The sequence below is a fragment of the Leuresthes tenuis genome, unplaced genomic scaffold, assembly GCF_036924035.1.
Source record: "Leuresthes tenuis unplaced genomic scaffold, fLeuTen1.0.hap1 SCAF_4, whole genome shotgun sequence".
In the NCBI taxonomy this organism is placed as follows: domain Eukaryota; kingdom Metazoa; phylum Chordata; class Actinopteri; order Atheriniformes; family Atherinopsidae; genus Leuresthes; species Leuresthes tenuis.
The window spans coordinates 27,609,463-27,631,224 of NW_027325358.1; the positions used below are offsets into that span (position 1 = coordinate 27,609,463).

At 38.8% G+C, this 21,762-nt stretch overlaps 1 protein-coding gene across 2 annotated transcripts in view; it reads right to left on the reverse strand.

Moving 5' to 3' along the window:
• Positions 1-1,684: 1,684 nt before the first annotated feature.
• ttbk1a (tau tubulin kinase 1a) overlaps positions 1,685-21,762 on the reverse strand; it is a 64,740-nt gene continuing 44,662 nt past the window's right edge. For both annotated transcript variants that reach the window (XM_072383527.1, XM_072383528.1), the window contains exons 14-16: positions 18,349-18,530; positions 3,154-4,613; positions 1,685-3,053 (exon numbers count right to left, since the gene is read on the reverse strand). In XM_072383527.1, coding sequence (XP_072239628.1) covers positions 2,654-3,053; positions 3,154-4,613; positions 18,349-18,530 — 2,042 coding nt within the window. In that variant the 3' untranslated portion in view covers positions 1,685-2,653. The remainder of the gene's footprint in view (positions 3,054-3,153; positions 4,614-18,348; positions 18,531-21,762) is intronic.

Here is a 21,762-nt window from a genome sequence, read left to right on the forward strand (position 1 = left end):
GCTTGGCTTTAACGCCGCCTGGTGGATTTGCAGGTGGCTCGCAAAGCAGTTACTTCCTTTTCTTTGTAGTGTTTGGTTAAGTTTTTTTTTTCTAAGTTGATTTTTTGACAAAATACGTTGTATGTTTTATCAAATAAGTCATTATAATAGAAACGAATACACTGATGTAAGGCGTTCCTTTTGTGGCAGTATATGTATAACAATATATATATTAATAACAAGGAATTACCTTGTGCAAAATTACAATATCATGTCTGACAAACCGGCATTTGTTTGCCATATTACATGGATGCAACTAAATAAGTGGGACTAAATAAATTTTTTGTGATTCATTATTATATGTTATGTGGGTTTACAAATAAACTAACAAAAAAACCCACATTCCTCTGAAAATGGTAAGGTGCAAGAACTAAATGGAAAATTAGTGAAAAGGAAACCAACGTCCAAAGAAAAACTTAGAAAGGCTTTCAGAAAGCCTTGGGGACTACTGCTCAAGACCACTTTAAAAAAATCACCTGAAAGTCTAGCTCCTCGGAAGCTAAATATTAAGAATTACGGGATGGCTTCAGTAAACATACCATCCTCATCATAGATCATCTTCATTTTCAAATCTCTGGGTTTGAGTAAAAACCTTAAGACTCAGATCACAAATTACTAATATTAGCCTACTCTGAAGGGTGGCTGAGCTCTTTCTGTATGGATAGGGTGAGGCGCTCAGTTATCTGGTAAATGCTCAGAGTAATGTCGGTGTTACTTCACATCAAAAGAAGCAGAGATGAAATGGTTTGGGCATCTAGCCAGGATGATGTTTTCTGATTTCACTGTAATTTGTCCTGTTAACTCATGTGATACTTATTACTCTGTTCCTTATGTTGTGGTGACTTGATTACTAATAGTAAATAAAAAAAAATCTTTGGCAGACCATTGAAGTTAATTAACTACCATAATACCTAAACATCTATTGGGCTATTGCTTAAACTAAAATGAGCTGATCCTAATCAAACAGTATTCATAAGCAGTATGCAGATCATTTACCAAAGTAATTGTGGAAATACCACAAAGTAAAAATTCAGAATCATTAAAGAATTTTACAGAAATAGAAATGATAAAACAGCTACTGATCTTAAGAATAATTACAATCATTTATACTGGATATTCCAGGGTAATTTGTTTATTCGAGTAATTATATGTGCTGGATGTCCTGGTTGTTACAACCTCTAGCACAATGACATGCACACTGCCACAGCTATATGTCCACAGCCTCTCACACATAAACAAATGGTATGCATGGATAAATAGGCAGCGTAATAAGGTCAGCTAGGAAATATCTAAAGAATGTGAATCCTACTTCAGACAGCAAGGTGGACATGGTTATACACTAGTTGTTTAGGAAATTGACACACTGTTTTGTGCAACTCCCCATTTCTCAGGATTTTTAAAACGTAAGAAGATAATGTAAAGTTAGTATAATCCACATGCAAAGCCCTTTAAATACTTACATATTCTGAAGTTTCCACCACTACAATGTCTCATATGTTGAGTTCTGATTCAAAGCTCAGCATGGCCCAAAATTTGGACCTCTTCTGATGCAGACCTTAGACCTGTCTATAGCTAGTGAACCTGTAACAGCTTAAGTCTTAGGGTTTGCTGAAAACAATAAGAAAAAAAAAACAAGACGCTCCTTCACATGACCAAGACTTTACTTCACAGCTCAGTGCCCTGCGACTCCACACAGACAATATGGGCTCCAACAACCAGCACACTTTTGCATTGAATCCAAGCAGGTATAACTTTCTCTCATGGTTAACCCTGTTTTTCTCATGCGTAAAAAACAAGCGTGGTGCCAACACATTGAAACAGAAGGTTAAATACTTAATTTACACTTTGCTTGGCAAGATAAAAAATAAAGACGTCTTTCTGGGAACTGATTCTATTATGTACAATTCAGAGAATAAACAAAATAAAACACTCAGAAAATAGAACGATTAAAGCATGCCCATTGTCACACCATGAGGAGAAGACGAGTGGCCGAGCAATTTATTTTGTGTTCACATTTCCCTTTTCTCTTCATCCAAGGCCATAATGAGTACAGGATACGCTTAGGAATCTCTTATCTCAACAAAGTTGGGGATTCAAACCAGTCAAATTTGACTTGTTCATGGCCAGTAAGGTGGGGATAGCTATATCAAATAATTTAATGTCATCTCCCCTCAACAGATTCAACGCATTTGTGATGTACGTTACCATGCAATGTGAACCAAGCAGAGTATTGTTGATAGAAGAGTAGCATAGTTGTGGAAAGCTAAGAGTACTGTGTTATGTGAGAGTTTCTAAAAATGGACTTGTTGGAAGCAATGACCTTCAGCTCAAGGAAGGAGTTAAATTAGAGATTGACCAGGGAGCAGCAGACGTATCCATAGCACCATGGTAGCAACGCTCTTGTAGGACAGTCAGTCAGAATTACTGGAAGCCCATAAAGAAATGATCAAATAACTATCCTTGGAAAATATAACTTGTCTGTATACATTAAATTAATTGAAGGAGGTCGTTATAATATCACAGTCTATTATGGAATCAGGTGAAAACCTTTGAGGCGTAGCTTGTTCAAAGACTGATTATACATTAACATATCTCAGATATGAGTCTCTTTGTATTATCTAGCGGGCACCACCTTCTCCCTGGTATTTGATTTCCCCTTAACCACACTGACTGGTTTTGGCCTGGTCCTGGTGGTCGTAGTGGTCGAGGTGGCTTCCTGTGAGGCGCTGCGTCGCATGGCTGTTGTAGTCCTGGGTGGTAGCATGGGAACAGTTGGGGCTTGAACCGAAAGGGGTTGCCTGGATGGGCATACTCTCTGAGGGGAAGGGCTGTCAGTCCTGCAGTGGGTGGAGCTAAGGCTGCGTCGGGTTCCAAACAAGACATGTAGGGGCATTCGAGGACTTCCAGGTGGAGCAGAGACAGTTGACGGGCGAGGGTAAGAGGAGGAGGATCTGGGTAAGACTGGCTTGGATTTCCGCTGTGTGCTGAGAGTGCTTAGTCCAGTTTTCTGATTTCTATAAACAGAAGAGCATACTGATGTTGATAATTCCTCAAACAAAACAATTTAATGACACAACTTCAAAGTAACAGTAAAAGTTAGAAATTATGTCATACCCATTAATAATAGAGGATGTCCCTTTGGTACTGTTGGAATCTTGCAAGGAGAGAGGGGAGGAAGCAGCAGCCCCAAGTCCCCCAGAAGATCTTTTTATGGGGGTGACAGGTCTGGGGATCTTGCTTCTGCACTCTTTGGAGCTTTGCTCTTCAGTCGGTTTGAGACGGGAGCTCCTCCTGGACTCGTCCGAGGTATGTGTGTCCTCCTCTGAGCCAGTAGTGGATAAAGTTTCAGAAGCCCTCCGGCGCTCGTCGTCCCCAGAGGACAACGATGATGACGTCCCAGATAGCATTTTCTTACTCATCCAACGACCCTGTTGCTTCTGGACCAGCATGCGTGCTAGGTCCAACTGTCTGGCCCGCTGCTGAAGACGAGCCCGAGCCGAGAGGTAAGAAGACTGCTCCGAGCCTGAGTCCTCTTCAGAGATCAGTACTGGGATTCGACTTCGGATTTTGGACTTAATGACAGCTGGCAGTTCCGATCCAGCTGCCTGAGGTGTCACAGTTTTCTCACTGGATGATGGCTGTTTCTTGGTTTCCTGTGATAAATCTTTATGCTCATGAGCTCGTGAACTGGCTTCAAGGACAGGCTCCAAGACTCCAGACTGGGCCAGGACAGCAGAGGGACCATTTTCAGTTTTGAGTTGTTTATCAGCTGTTGTCGTTAAGACTGTCACATGCTCCTCTGGAAACTCTTTTGTCACTGATGCTCCATCCTGTTCATGGTCCTCTACAGCCAACTCCTTTGTGATAGCAATGACTTCCCGGTCACTATCCTTTGCAGAGTGACCGTTTGAAGACATAACATTGAGGTGTGATGTCTCTGCAATATGGATGAAAGTGCGCTCAACTTTGGTGAAGGGAGGTGATGCAGGAGCAATGGGAGTGGAGGGCCTCAAGTCTGATCTGAGAGCCGGGGACAAACGGCCAGTTTCAGAAGGCTCAGGTTGAATTGCCTCCCCAACCAGGAGGCGGTCATTACGGGAATTCAGAGCAGATGGTGTGGCCAACTCACTCTCAAGAACATGATCCCCACCAGAGGGAGACTTGCGAGTGTCTCCTGGTGAGAAAAGAACAAGGGTTTTGGATACATCCTCCAGGTCTGGGTCTGCATCAGCAGCTGAGGCATTCTCCCTCTGGCCCCTCTGGTCCTCGGCCATGAGTGTTGAAGGTGCAGCATCCTGACTACGTTCAGTGCTTTTCTGACTGGCCTCACTGTTGGACTCACTCTTTGTAACATCATCATCTTTTGGCCCAGGGGGTTCTGGTACCTCTTCATCTGGTGTGGCAAAGCTTCGACGCTGAGGCAGTGTACCAGTCAGTATGACAGTGAGATAATCAGCTCTTTTGGCCTGCAGCTGAGGAAGGATGTGGAAATGCTCCTTCTCATCACTCTGGCCCTTTGTTCGATAATCTGGAGAGGGTGGTGATGGGCCACTTGGCTCCGTAGGTGACAACATCTGGGAATAACACAACAACACTTATATTACAACTGAGTCAACTTCAAACAGTCATCCATGCAATTCTGGATCAAACCTATGAAAATGATTTTTTACAGGTAAAGTCACTATAGCTTTGAAATAACACAGTGCTTGTATACTATCATTATAAACGTATAAAATAAGAGAAATCATAGAAGTGGTGGAGGTACCCTATAGAACTGTGTTATTCAATGGGGAAAATCACACATATTTCAGGACAACTTTAACTAAATAATGTAAAGAATGAGATATAATGGATGATATAATGAACATATATAATGAAAATCAAATATTTGTCAAAAAGAGTTTTAAAAACAAATATTTGCTTCCTCCAGTTTTTCAGGGTCTCCTTTGACATGACAAACATATTGTGTGGATGTACTGCAATGAGGAGCAGATGATCAGCTTAGAGGGAATAAATGAACACTGCCCATTTAAATGACTTGTTTTCTTTTGTTACTGATTTCTGGCAGGATCAACAAGGTTTTAGAAACAATTATGATTTCCATCAGGTTTTTGCATCAAAAGAGAAGTAACTTTAAAACTAAAGTGTAAGCTGGCCTAGAGCACTCCTCAGTGCTTTCTCTAACTGCCCCATTTACAAGAAGAAAGATTGCAACCAACATATTTGCCCCCAGAACCATTTTATTGTCATTTTGGTTGTACACAAGCTTTTCAAGATTGTCTAGATTACATACATTGATATAAAAGGCACAAAAAAATGCATTGCAGTTTGTCCTCAGACAGCACACAGTCTGATATCAGCCAATTTTCAAGTGTTTCCCTTCATAAAGATTTAACATACAGCCTGTACATACATAATAAATCCCGCTAATTATCATGCTTTTAGAGATTAGCTGCAAACCTAATTACTTTCTACATTTATGTATATATGTACACAGTAACCATTTGAATTTACAAAAAATGTAAAATACATGCCTTACCTGTAAATTATACAAGCAGTACTGTACAATCAAATTGTGATAGAAAAAATGCTTACATGTTTTTATACAAGTGAAAGACACTCACGGATCATCATGCTAAACAAACACTGTGAGCTCTTCAGTTCTCCTTATATTCATCTTTTGTTTTTCAATGTCCGCAGAGTCATATGAGAGCTGTGCGTCCTGTGGCCTAGCTTAGCACAAAGACAACAAAGATCTCTCAGAGTGGATAGGATTTCTTTAAAAAAAATCTGTTTATGTGACTGATGTGGTTACCAAACTGGTGAATGTGGCATACAGTCTAAACAAAACTAAAGACACAGTTCTCTCTAAAGACACATTATCTGTACAATTTCACCCTGTTATTCCATAAAGATCAACACAGACATATCAAATATGCAATAAAATGTATATCTGGGAGGAGCACAATATATATTTTCTACACCTAGCGTGTGATTCACAAGGTATAAATGTTTAGGTGCAGACTCTGGCAACAGTTCCATCTATCACAAAGTGCTCTAAAATTCATTATATTTTGATGGGTTGAAAATGTAAATTTGTCAGTTAAGAAAACCTTAAAAATTCTAAATTTTCAGGGGCTGAGAAGTACTGCCATCACATCTAAATACTGCCTTTCTACAAATCAGGAAATTCCTTCACTTTACATTTTTAAGTTTCTAACATATGTTGAATAATTTTCAATTGAAATTGTCTAAATTAAATCAATATTTACTGTGTATTCTTTAGTTTGCACAACTTGAATAATATAGGTTTGACCAACACAACACTCCAAACAAAAGAAAATGTGAAAAATACAACCAAAAAGGCTTTTCCCCAGATACTCTACAGCACAAGGCTGTATTTTGGCAAGTTTAGCAATATGTTGTATAATTTTACCTGTTACAATCATTTGTTCACAGCATGACTTGAGACACATGAGGAGTAGTCTAAAAGCCTCTGACATCTAATTTTGAGTGTAATGCCAGTCTCACATGTATTTTCAATATACTATAAATGTATGAAGATAATGGACATTTTACAGTTTTAAAAGTCGTGTCTTTTGTTTGTTATTTTGGCCAAACATTCTATTGACCCCAATAATTGGATTAACTAAGTTTAGTATACACTAAATACATTTTTTTAATGGGCCATTGACCTGCAAAACAGCTCTGAGTCAAATACAACTTCAAAGAAACACTTCAAAGATTGACAAACATTTCTGGTGGTTCAATTTGTGTAACAACATTCAAAATATGTTCACATTGTTTTACTGGTTGCTACAGTGTATTCCTGAACTTAATTAACGTGGAAACTTTTGTCATAACAGCAAAAATGATGCCTCTCCACTATCATCTATCTCAGGTTCCCCCACAAATAAACTAAACACTGTAGTATAAAAGATTTGATTATAGACTAAAAGGTTCCCGCCACTTCTTGTCATTTTAAAGTAAGCTAAGTTTTTAGCAGTTCTGATCCGTGAGTATCTCCTCAAGAGTACTATGAATTATTTACAAAAAAAAAAAAAGTCACAGTCCTCTTTCAGTTTGAGGTTTATATTCACTGTGTTGGTGTTGTAATTACAGTACAGTGCTGATTTTAGTCATTATACAGTCAGAGGTGTGTGTCATACAAACAGTAGATCTCATGCAAAGAGTGGTGACAGTCAGCAGCCTGTCTTTCTGTCTTTTGACAAGACATACTGTCATAATGCTGCGGATCACTCTCTAAATCTTTGTGTTGTCAGCAGATCAAGTACACTGTGCTGAGCTTTCTGCCACCTGTTGGTAACTGAATGTGGCACTGCCTTCAAGGCAACATAGGACTAAACATTGACATGTATCAGTGACAATCTTGTACAGCAGGTGAATCATTTTTTGCTAGCAAGCAAAATAAAGTTAAAAATTAGCAGCTAGTCCACTTCGTACATTCTTGAAGTGGTTATACCGTAACACTACGCAAAGAAAAAAAAAACGGATAGGGCATCCCGAACTCAGCATGAAGCAGCATGAAATCAAACTGAGGCGGTCTCCTCATCGGACTGGAGCTGTGTGAGCTTCAGCAAAAGAGGAATACCTCACGTACAAGCGCAATGATTCAGTAATTGGTGCATATTTAGGTAGTGTAGCCCTTTAACGCATTAAGAAAGCAACAGTTTCATTGCACAAAATGGATAACTTGTAGCCAGATTTTGGCTTTCTGTTGAGTAGACACTTATACTCTTAACTTATACTCCGAAGAAAGTTACTGTAACATACCATAAACTGCTGCTTTTGGATGAGGTTAGCAACGACCACATACTAAACAAAGCTTCACCAATCCACTCTCAACCATGGTAATCCATTTTCTTCTAAAGTTCTCTAATCTTGCTAGATGGTAAAAGGATGGAGATGGTTAAGGACAAAATATTCCATTCAGTGGAACATACAAAACAAAGACTAAACATCTGTAGATTTTGTTGCAATACAGTAGGAGAGCAATAAATATGACAAATAATATTCATTGTTCTGCCTCCTATTTCTTAAGATGGGCGCTTTGGTTTTGTTACCCATTTGTTTCCTAACCATTTGATGTTTCATCCAAAAGTCAACAGATGCTATGTTTGTGGGGACAAATTTAATATGTAACTGAAACAGCTACTGAGATGGAATAATCTCACTTCTTTTCAGTAAAATCAGATATGCCTAATAATTTCTCTCAATCAGCCATGATGGGTGCTTTAAGTCTTCAACTTCAACAACCATGTTGATGGTTTGCCTCAACCCACAAGCACAAATATTTAAACTCATCTGTGTTTGACTGGGTCTTGGCTCAGCCTCAGTCCTGGCCTGATCCCCCAGTCTGGCCTATCCAGTGATAAAGTGCAAAAGTAAAGTTTAGCGGTTTGAAAATAGTGATGGAGAAGGAAGCACGATGAAAGTAAGACGTGATCCAAACACAGCTGTCAAAGCTAGGACAATCTCACAGAGGACCACTGCTAAATCTATTTCACTAGACTCTAGGTGAACTGGCTCAATCCGAGACAGGAACTTTTAGAAAAAGAAAAAAAAATACACACATACACACACACACACACACACACGTGAATGAATAAATAAATAAATATAAATGCTGATACGTATATATATATATATATATATATATATATATATATATATTTATATATCTTCAAATCAATACCAGTCCTCTGACCAAAGCAACTTTAGAATAAAAAATCTACTTTATACTATCTACACCAACATATATATATAGTTTCTAACTAATGCCACTGATTCCATTTCATTTAAGAAACAATGACTGAAGCGGGATTGACCATGTCATCTGGAAGACCTTGATTAAAAAACAACAGCACAACTATGTTGTGACACGGTGCAAATTTCATGAATACATGACGAAATCTCATATCAGCCCTCTGCAGCTTTGACTCACTGTGGGATCTGTTTTTAAGTTTATTGTCTTAAAATTGTTACTTAATAGCACTTAGTGTCCCAAAACGGCAACTGTGCTCCTGTCAGTTTTGCTTTAAAATTTTTGGGTTGAGATAAAGAAACAACTTTGGAAAGAACAGGAAGTACAAAGGCCTGCCCTGACCAATTCTAAGCCACATTTGACCAATCCAAACATAGGTTACAGGTTAAATGAACATACTAATGAACTAATGAACATTAGTGTATGGCCCAGATTTACTCAATATGGCAAATTATATTGTGGTTGAAAACTATAAAGAGTGCCTATGGACGTGTTCAGTTCTATGGATGAAATCACCATGGAGTCACAAACAAGAAGACCAGGTGATGATCAGGGGCCTATAAATTACTAACAATTCAGGCACAGATCGTTTCTTCTTGTCATAGGACTCTTGCAAACCATATCAGCATGAATCTGACTTCCTGTTTAGTTAAAATCTTCCAGCGAATAAGAGTCATTAAAGCCTATCATGTAGCCAAAGAAACAACAAGAAAAACCTTATGGTCTTACCAAACAGCCAGCTATCACTGCGGTCTACTGCCCACTTCTATAAACACCTATTACTCCAGATGATGATGGCATGTGAACATGTCCTCACCATATGAAAACATTCTAGACTACCAGAAATCCTATGCAATTGGAGATGGTGCAAGTGAAGTTATAAGATGACAGACAGCTACAGACATTATGGTGTGATCAAATAGAATAGATCATTCTAGAATTCATACAGTCAATTAAGAATAATGTGGCTTGGCAATCAAATGTTCTGATAATGTCTTCTTCTGGCTCACACTCTCCTCCTGATGTTGCACAACATGTGCATCCTCAGTGTAACAACTGTCACAACTCTGTCAAGAGTTAAGACATGTTTTTTTGTGTGTGTGTCAGTGAATAATGGTATAATAGGGACACTAAGTTAAGTAAATAACTCGGCATGAATAATGCAACGGGTCTAGGTGCACTTAATCGTGTCCATCCAAGAAAATACCCACAGCAATTCTTTATCACCAAACAGTCTGCACAAGCACAAAGCAATAGTAAATCTGGGCATAAAACCATTCTAGTGGCTGCAAAAACACTTAATGCTAACATACTCTATGACATATTCTATAATAACAGTTCCATGACATCATGCAGATGTTCAGCAGGAACAATGTTTATGAACGTGGTTAAGCATGTTAGCTTGCCGACATTAGTAAATAAACAGTAAACATAAGTGCATCTGAAGGTGATGAGAATTCATTACTTCCTATTTGGTAACTGGGATCACTAAGGCTGGAGACTTACTAAAGTTATTAGAATAAACATACACAAAACACACAATAAACATTAATACCAAATTTCAGTCCACTCAAATATTTCACTCAGAAGTACAAAATGTCTTTCTTAAATTCTAAGTGGTGCACTTTAGTCATTTTGAACTCATCTTCTGGGGACATCTCCTAACTAATTCCATGACAGCTCAGTAAATGCCAACATATTTCAGTGAACTCCAATTGTTGGGCCCACTGACTGATATATTTTCACTTGATGTAAGGCCCAGAACTTGCACAAAGCGAGTATACAAATTCATTCATCCTGTTGCCAATGGACCATCTGATTTGTAAAGACTTAAGTCTCAATATGTGTTCAGTAGACAGACATAAAACAGACAGTCTGCAGGTGCAACCTTTGATTTGCCAGCAGCATACAGAGAGGAATCTGACCAAGTTCAAATGTCGATCTATGGAACTGATCTGGATGATTTTGATTAACCAAAAGTAAAAGATTAGCTTTCTTTTTGTGTCCCGTTTAAAGGATCTCATGCTGGCTTGCAGTATGCTTTGAAATTTTTCAGATTACCAATGTAGGAGTGCAATGACTTATAGACCTTTTTCTTTTTGTATGTTCAATTCTCTGCATTAGTGTACTTGAATGAAGTATGTTTGCATCCCAACACTGTGTGTAAGCTATACGTAAACAAAGTAACAATCACAGAAGGTCCTGAAATTATTATCAAGACCCAAACAAGAGATACAAAGATCACCTGACAAACTGACATTAAAAAAATAAAAAATAAAATCAACAACTGCTTTCTCATGCTTAAAAAAAACTGTCACAAAAAATGTATATCACATGGGGTTCCTTAACAGAAAATAAAATTTACATAAGCCAGCTAAGCTAAACATGTTTTAGTCAAGTAAATTTCCAAGAAATAAATGCAAAATCATTCCACTAAAATCAGCAATTGCTACATTTGTTACAATAAAAACCCAAAACAAAAACGTTGTCTTTGTCATGATTTTGCTATTCTGTTTGTTAATTGGTTTAGCGCGCGCACACACACACACACACACACACACACAAATATATATGATTTTTTTTGTGTGAAATTTATTAGGTTCATTTAAATGTTATCTAATCTTCTTCATCCATTTTTATTTCTGTCAGTTTTTCTTACCTTCAGGTACATTTCATAAAAAGTGGATGTTAACATATGATGGTGATATTTTTACTATTGTAAATAGGTTATGAAATTTGTGAAATTTTTTTGTTTCACTTTATGACATTTACTTTGTATATTCATTATTTTAAATGAGTTTTTATAAAGGTTGCTCTGATATCTATGTTTTTGTTTTGCAGTTCCCACCCGCTACCCGATTAACGGTATAGAAAATGGATGGATGGATGGATGGATGTTTTGCAGTTCTATTTGTGTTTTATGAGATATGTGCACTTTAGAACCGAAAGTGTATTTCTACTGAACTTCCAAACTAGTTTTTTTCCAAAAGACATCTATGTTAAATAATTTATTCAACCTTCAGGGACACCTCTTCAAACATTTCTTTCCTCATACACGACTTTTAATGAAGTGAGAAACAGGAGACATCTCTGGTTCTGTGCGGGTGGAGGCATGTTGTGAAGCGACAATGAATGGCATATTGCTTCGATGGGCATGATGAATGGACTCTGGAGTCTTGGTGCAAAATCTGGATCGCTGGGACGACCTGCATTCCTCGACGATCGTGCCGTCATTTTAGGCGAAAAAGATGAAAAATGCACAAAAATTGGAAAGCTTAACAGTCTATTAGCAGCCCCAATCAGTTTCATGGTCCTCTTCTTCACAGGAACAATAACTATCAGGTTTCACATTATTTCCACCAGTTTGCCACGTCTGTGGCATGTGCAACATCAGGTTTGCAGAGAGGCTTTTTAGAGTTTATTGCATGAAAACTATTTCCCATGTTCAGCACTTTCGCATCTTTGTTCGGATTCTCTGCTTGAAAAGTAGTTTGTAGAGACACTGAAGTGTGAAAGTGTGACAATGTGTGTTTACCAGCACAGCAGTGCTGCTATGTGCCAGTGATATGGCTTGTTTTGTGATCTGGCTTTATGTGTGCTGTATTTGTTTTGTTTTCTTTATGTGTACATTCAAATATGCACATATAAATGCAGAGCTGGTCAGAGATATTGAACATGCAAAACTAAGTTGTTTATTTTTTGTTTAGTTGTTTCTTTTTTATTGCAGTATTTCCCAGTATGCTGCTCATTTCTGAAACCATACCTGCAAATCCCAGAATGTCCCAGTTCACTGGTGGTGCTCTAAAGCAAAAGTCAATTAAAGAATTTGATGTTTTCGGGACACTTCAATCCACTATATATTTATTTGAAGACTAATCAACTAAATTTGAAAGATTTATGGAATAATCAATATTAAAACAAGTGAGTTAGTTTTCAGAATTACTGCCCCTATAAATATAGCTGCATGGTAAGTGTACTACACTGTATGTAGTCTGCAGTTTATATGATGGAGCACCAGAGTAAGATAGGGGGAGGGGTGGCTAAATCCCGGCACTGAAAATAGTCTGACTAACCCTGCATCGGTTTGTTTGTGTTTTTATAGATATAAGGTGTGTGTGTGTTTCTGATTTATTTGTCAATGTATCTATGGCTGTACACATCTGTGGTTTATGTATCCATTTATGTCACATGTATGTGTGTATTCCAAGTCCATCTCTCAGTCCCCTCAGCTGCTGTTCTTGCTCATGAGCTTTGCTAACATCTGTTGCACCCTTGACGCATTCAGGATGGAGTGTCTGCTCCGAGGGCTGCCAGGCGTCGGCAAAGTGCCGGCATGCCGTCGTCGGGCTGAGGAAGTGATGGGGGTGATGTGGGCGGGGCTGCTCTCGGCAGAGCGACTCCTCTGGATGAAGCTGCCTCCTCCGTGGGGATACTGCTCTGTCTCCAAGGTGGAGGAGGAGAAGACGTAGGATGCCAGCCTCCTCAACTGATTGGGACGTGGTTGATGCCTATCGTCCTCCAACTGCAAACAGACCAATCAGAGAAAAGGGGGGAGGTTATGGTCTGGAAACTAACTCCTTTTAAAATTACAAAGTTTCCTACAGCTAAATACCAACACTCTGATTTGACTCCCTGCCCTTGTCTCCTCCCCCTCCCTGACAGACATTAGACATGAGAGAACTAATTAGTGCTCTCACACATCTAAAGCCTTCAGCTGATCAGTCAATGTTCAAACGGGGAGGAGCCTGGGGAGAGAAGTCGAAGGGGTGTTGGTGTAAATCTGGCATTCAATAGTTACAGTTATCAAATACTAGTTAGAAGCTACAAAAAAATGTCTTAACAGGACAGTAGAACTGATACTTATTAGCTGTGTGGGTTGCCAGATTAGTCAGACTAGCATCCCTATGTCTGGAAAAATGATGATGAAAATATTTCCCCCACAAAGAAGCTTGTTAAAAGAATACAAAGTCACCAGCATGAGCACTGCATACATTCTATATCACTAGTTAACAACAGTATGAGCCTTGAGCAGTTTGAGATTTTCATTTCTGTAGGAAAAGTTACCAATGGAGATGCAAAAAGAATCAGGGAACTTAAAAGAGAGATGAAGTCATCAAGCACACAAAACACAGACACACAACGGAAGGGAAAAGGGAAAGTAACATGTCTGAACAGAAGGAAAAGCAAGAGGAGGAACAGAAACTAAGTGAGAGAACAGAGGTAAAGGACTATTCCTAAACTGTGCTTACCCCGAAACATCACTTTATTTCTTCTTGTGTTGTCCCAATGGCACCCTCGCTCTTTTCTCTGTCTCCTCAGGTGAGTCAAACTTGACATACTGTGTACTTTTAAAGCGATAGATTGGGGGCAAAGGCATCAGTAGTTACGTGGAAGTGGAAAAAGAATTGGAGAGGAATAAAAAAAAAAGAATGGCAGTCCTCCATGGTTGGCGGCAGACAAGCTTGTTCTGGGCCTATCGTGACAATTGGCGCAAAAATCAAAGCAAATGAAAGCAGAGCTTGCTAAAATATCACTAAAATGGATTTGTGCAGATGTTTTTCGCACCAATAAGACTTTAATGATAACACTAGGAACGTAGTGAGAAAAATTAGTGATGATGACAAAATGTACAGCCTTTAAACAGAAGCCACCAAGTATGGAGGACAAAACCTGACTGATTAGTAAATAAAGTAATTAGTGCATGAATAAATCAAATGGTCACATAAATCTATAACTTAAGGCAAAAATGGATGAAGAAAAATTTAATTCACCACACCCATGAAGAAAATCCTGCTGAAGGAAAATAAAATAGAAATAAAATGTAAAATCAATGTGAAATTCAAAGATTCCACATTCATTTTCCCAAGAGACTAAATGTTGATAACTCTGGTGACACTTTTATAAAATTATAATTATAATAATCAAACAGAAAAGAAAAAAAAAGATATTTTTGTAGCTGCTCCTTAGAAGAGGAACCCATTAGATGAATCTTCAAAAATGATCACATTTTTTAATTTACTTGGCCATTTTATTTGCTCATTCTTCCCTGTTTGTTTCCTGACTCGTCAGGTTTGGTCCTCCATCGCAAAGAAGTTGTATTAAGAGGCTGTGGTATTTTTTAAAGTATTATTTTTCTACTTGTATTTATTTATTTATTTATGCATGCATGCATTTGTTTATTCATTCATTTTTGTATTTTCTGTTTTTGGCATTTTATTACTCTAAACTTTAATCTAGTGAGATCCAGAAATTCGTAAGCAGTAAAATAAAATAAATAAATACAAACATTTTTTATCTTTATCTCTCAGGACTTCAAGGTCCCCGCATTTATTTGATATTCTGATCATAAATCAGTTTTAAATGAATATATACATGTAATGCTTTCAATTAAATCTTGTTGTCACTCCTGACCATGTCCAGATGAAGTTGGTTTTTTTGATGGTTCAGTGAATTCCTGAATTTGTTGCCTCAATGGTCTTGTGTGAGGCAATTGTAATGAAACATATTCATTTGAAACACATTCATCAACGTTTGACTGCAGTCTGAGTGGAGGTGAGTATTAAAGACAAATAATGCTCAGTTTATGCTTCTTAGTTGAACTTAAGGCTTCTCACTTTTAGTAATTATTTATATATTTTGTGTTGGACACACCAAACTCAATATCACAGTCTAATCTTTTTTCTTAAGTTGAGTCATCTTTGACTGAGTCATTGCGGTAGATGTTGAATGTATTTTACATTCAACATCAAACCATCAAGAGTTTATATTGCATTCTGATGAACTGATGCAAATAATCATCTACAGCTGATGGTAAAATCACATTGGCGATCGTCAACTGAAAGTGAGAAACCTCTGACATTGCGTTTGAATTGGATTTACAAAAGAAACATAATATGTCAAGTATCATTGATCACAAACACATCTCTAAATGTTTCAAGGTGAAGCTAATCTGAAAACAGCTGTAATTGACCCAAAGCAGCAGACTTTTTACATATTTCACCTTGTAAAACATGTCATTGCACAATGACAAAATCTAGGCCATATTTAGAAGAATGTATCACCGACAATGGCAAATATAAAACTGTATTTGACTTCAAATCTAACAAATCCTGAAGAATGATTTACTGCTCTAATTTGAAGCGGTTCCAAAACTCAAACTATCCTCCCACCTCACTGCCATTTCTTAATTTACAAATTACTTCAATTTAACTCTGGAGCATATTCAGCAGAAATTTCACGATAATAAAAAAAAAAAGAACCAGTATAAGTAGTGAAAATGTCTGCAAAATTACAATAACCAATCATGACTGTAGCATACTGAACAGAAAATATACCAGCAACAAAAAACATCCAATCAAGTTGAACCAACACCTCAAAGTCAAAACAACCAGACAGTAAATAATCATTCAAATGTTGACTGGCAGTCACTGCAGACTGGACAAGTCCCTCTGCCTCGTTTTACAATCCTCTTATTACTAACCTTAACCGTGACCCTCCTTCACATCCGTCTTCCTGCAGTTTCTGCTACTGTAAAAAGGGGTAAGCTACAGACAGTTTGCTTGCTCTGAAGCAGTCAGTAACTGATAGCAGCATTTTCCTCTTTATTTCCCTCAATTTGTACATGTCCCTCCTTGTTACCCCAGTCCAAGAATGCACATTATTTATTACATGTTCCTTTCAAGACAACAACCAGTGTAACTTTAAAACTAAGACCTTCATTGTGATAGTGATATAACTGTATCCTGGATTAACATTTTTGTAATTTAACTTGAGGGTGGCAGCACTTACACTGTTTAAATGTCTAAACACAGACACAATGATGCAAAAGTGAGGCCATGTAAAAAGCCATGATACAGTGTTCTGTATTTCTTTTTAATTCAGAGGCAAAATAAAAACTAAAAAAATGGCCCCATTCTGAGTTTGGCTCCCTTAGAGAAATCCTTCCTGCAACTCCAAACTGAGAGTGCTCTGACAATTGTCCACTGCAGGTAAGACACCAACTATTTATAACAAGGTACTTCATATAACCACACTAAAACAAGCAAACAAGAAAGTAATTTCCTCATAGTTGCTTTACTGAACTGTTTTTGTTTCAGGCTGTATTTCTTTATCATCCCCACTCAAAAAATATGTGTGTGTGTTATCAGTTTAAAACTAGGTTATGAAGCCATGTCACTTTGACTATTATCTCTCAGAGAACATATGAAAACAGCATAGCATCACAAATAACGACATAATAACAACATGGCTGCAGGTTGGATCAAACAGGACATGTAATACTGCTCCTGTTTCACATTCATTCCTGAATAAAACAATGGTCCAAAATAAAAGTTATGGGAAAAACCAAAGAGATGGAAAAAAATTGAAACTCCAACCAAAAAGAAGAACAATACCACAGCACCGCTCTTGAAACTGGACAGTAAAAAGAGCTTTTTGTGACTCACAAGCCTTCGTGAAGGAGATAAACCATCAGCATTATTCAGGGTCAGAATGATGCTGAAGGTGACAGCAGTAACTAGATATCAAAGATTCTGAGTTTGTTTGACTGAGTGGGCTGCTACTCTACTTAAGTCTGACAGTCACAATGCATCAGCATTCAGAGCCTCTTCAACCTAAACAAAAAACAATTACATGAAGTCTATTGAGAAAAAGCTGCCACAACTTGAGATTAAAAGTTATTGTATCTCCACAACAGCACCTAAACGTACATGATTTGCTCATTTCATGCCAACTTAGTGTTCTACTATGTGGCCAGACAGAGGAGAGTTTGCCACTAAAAGGAGTAGACAGAAAAATGTTTTGTGCATTTCTCAGAAGACTCACTGAATATTGTGCTATGTATAGAAAGTAACTTGGACTTGATCTAAATTAAAAAAATATTTGCTGTATGGTTTTGACCACTCACCTCCCTACAGGTAGTTAATCACTCACTTGACTGCAGGGAGGTGAGTGGTAAACCTGCTTACTGGGTATATGAAGGCCCAGTTTCTTGGATGAACAACTCCATACATGTCAGGGTGCCAAGATGGAAGACTGATGACGTCAGCCTAACAAAATCACACAACAGTATGAAGACAGCCATAATGCTGACTCATTGTCCCATCTAAGTTCCAGAAATGTTAAATCTATTTTAAATCTAAATTCTGTAAATATTAGCTTTTTATTTTTTTAATTACTTAAGAGTTCCTGCAATTTATTCATTATCTAGGACTTAAATTGTCTACTGCAGCTATTTTATAGTACAGTATAAAAACTGCAAAATCACTAAAACATTCATAGAAATTAAGAGGAAGAAAGCAGGAGTTAACAAAAGCTCTGATCATGCTGGATTTGTCCTTTAAGCTGTATGTTTGCGAGTGGAAACGTGAGGTATAATGGCTGCTGCACCTCATTATGACAGCATCTGGTATTACCAGAACAGTCATCAGAGTGAATCTGTATGGCTGCGATCCATTCCACTCATCTGTCCACCAACATGCCATCAGAGAGCCGAGCTCTCCTCTGATTAGCAAGCTGAGCCTTACCGGTCTTTGAGGTCCAGTCGGCTCTGATTCTCTCCGGCGAGGCCGCCCTGATGGCAGCGAGTGACACGGCGACTGTGCAGGGCTCCCACCACTCCTCCTTGACGCTTCCTCCTCAGTTAAAGTAAGCATTCCTCGGCTGCTCTCCCTGGTGTGAGACTTTGGACGGACCACCAGCTCCCCACCTAAAGAAAAATCAAATGTCAGACATGACCCACGTTCTAACAGATGATACTAAAGCAAATATGATGCACAAAAGACTGAACAGACCATTTGTTTTAAGTACATCATCTCTAAACTTATTTTTTTCATATGTCTCTGTTGCGTTCACTCTTTCCACTCCTTCAGGGAGGGTCTGTATATTTTGTTTATATGACGTCGATTTGGGTTTTGATGAAAACCGGAAGTGATTTTGTTAGGAAAATAAAACGAGAAGAAACGGGAAAAAATGGGAACTTGTTCGCCGTCATTAAAAGAAGCATACCAGTTACATAAAACGAAGGAATATGTTAATGTACCTTCTGAGATATTGCCCAACGTGGTAAGTTCCTTTTTGAACATTGTAAACATTCGGGAAATATGATTTTCCTACATAGGTTGTTTGGCAGACAAGCATTAAGCTACTGAAATATACCAGTAGTTTCCACGAGGTCTGTACATTGGCGGCTCATTAGCGATATGCTAGCACTTGTTATTGCACCAACCAGATTGTACTATGATGTGTTCAGAGTAAAGTATGTGTGACTTATAATGTTGTAAAATGTGGGTTGAAGAAGACTCAATTTTGGCTGTGATATGCTCATATGTTTGCAGTGAAATTTAAGATGTATGGTTTAAGGATGTGTTTATTGGAATGTTATAAAATGCTATGTCAAATATTGTAAATTTATTTGTTTACAGTTTAACCGGCTTGACCGTGTGTTTCACAAGGCAATAAACAACAACAACAACAACAGCAAAGACTGGCTTATGTTATTCGTAACATAAAGTTAAACACGAATGGCAACCATGTCTGAAGCCAAAGATTCAGCAGGAGAAAAGGACCTTATGACACTGAAAAGGAGGCGAGGACAAGCTAAAGCAGCCGTAACCAAGATGATAACGGCCGTGAATGTAAAATTAAGAGAAAACAAGCCTGAAGAGTTGAAAACAGTATTGGAAAGCCTCGACCTAGCCCTCATACAGCTTCAAGAGGCACACAGATGTTATCATGATAGACTTACTGATGACATTGACGAAGAAGAGTCTGATGCCTATGAGAAGCTTATCTTGATGAGCGTTCATGATGTGCGTCACGAGGCTCTCGCCTGGCTGCATGAAGTGGAACATGGAGTTGATGATCATCCAGATGGTGATGAAAAGTTGGACGTCACAAACCAACATGATTTAGTCAGTGAACTTCAAGCTGACCCAAATGATGAAAATTCTGTGTCAATAGAGCTCGAAATACTACAAGCTCTGCGAAAGAAGGAACAGGAAGACTTTGAACTGCTGCTTCAAACGCAACAAAGAGGAGTTTGAACTGGAACTCCAACGAATGCATCACAAGGCCGAACTAGATGCACAGATGCTACACAATGAACAAAAGAAGCAAGCCCTAACTGCAGACTTCTATTCTACACCGAGAGCTGGCAGGATCCCGGAAATGACACAACCGTCACTGTCACCAATATCTGGGGATTCAATATCACAACTGCTAGAGTTTTCAAGGCAGCAGTATCAAGTCCAAGTGGACTCTCTTAGGCTCCCACCAACAGATATGGTCAAGTTTAATGGTGACCCCCTCCAGTATTGGAAGTTCATGAGGCTTTTCACCACAATGGTGGACAAGGAGTCAGTTGCTGCAGAAGAGAAATTAACTCGTCTACACCAGTACACTGAAGGAAAGGCTCGAGATGCCATAAGTCACTGCTTATACAACCCCAATCCTAGTGCAGGATTTAAGGAAGCACTTGAGCGGCTAAGAACAAGATTCGGAAATCCTCATTCCATTTCACAAGCTTGGGTTGGAAAGGTTTTGAACTTTAAGGAGATAAGAGACAATGTGCAACTCAGAGACTTCGCAGACCAACTGAGGATACGCTTGCTGCCATGAAGTGTGAGGAAGAGCTCAGTGGTCGCCGCACATTGGTCGAGATCATTGGCAAGCTACCATCAGACCTCAGGGCCAAATGGTTAAATAAGAACTATGAAATCACTAAAGAAGAACGTCTACCAAAACTTGACGATGTTGTCAGTTTCGTAGAGACAGAGGCGGAAAAGAGGTCTGATCCAGTCTTTGGTGGGTTAGTTAGCTATAAAAAACAGGAGAAGCCAAGCAACTTTACATCGCCTACAAAGGGGTTCAAAAAACCTTGTCACAACTACCCCACAAGTGTTAAGGCAGCTGCAGTTCAGGAGCACAAGTCTACACGTACCAAGCAGCCAGCTAATCTAAAGTGTCTGAAATGCTCAGAACGCCACTTCTTGAACCAGTGCCCAGCCTTCCGATCACTGACTGTGCCAGAGCGTCTTGTGTTCGTTCAGGAGAAAAACCTGTGCCAAAACTGTTTCATGATGGGGCACAACGTCGAGGTCTGCACACGTAATTGGGTATGTAATGTGCCTGGCTGTGGACAGAAACATAACAAATGGTTGCATCCTAACCACACTAGCAAACAGAATACTACAGCAAGTCAGGATGCCACCGATGACAGTAAAACTACCCAACAAAAACAACCTACCAGATCACCTACTGTCACTTGTGGATTTGCTGGAGCTGGAAATGGTAAAGTTTGCTTACCTATTGTTCCTGTGGTGGTTAGAGGCAAGGCTAGCAGCATCAGTTCTGTCACATATGCCTTACTCGATCCAGGAGCCAACACTAGTTTAGTGTCAGAAGAACTCACCAAGAAACTCAAAGTCAAAGGCAAGCCTGCAAGGTTAGACCTTGACACTGTAGGAGGCAGCCGAGAAGGAATATTTACTCGAAGTGTGGACCTGGAGATAGACTCTCTGCACGATGGCAGCATGTACACGCTTAATGGTGTGAGAACACTAAATAAGTTAAACATAGGACTTAGTTGGCTAGCCACACCTGATGAGACGGCCAGATGGGATCACTTAGCGGACATCCCGATTCCCAGCGTCAACTCCAACGATGTGCACCTTGTCATTGGACAAGATGCACCACGTCCTCTCAGAGCTGAAGAATATTGTGTAGGAGGAAATAATGACCCATATGCTACCAGAACGGTGCTTGGATGGGCCATAAATGGACCAATTAATCTCAAGGAAGGAAGGAATGCCAAGGCCTACTTCCTTAAGTCTGATCAGAGCCTGCAAACTCAGGTAGAAAGGTTTTGGAAACTTGATGATCCCACACACGAGAACAATCTATCAATCAATGACCACAAAGTAATTAAACTGAGGGAAAAT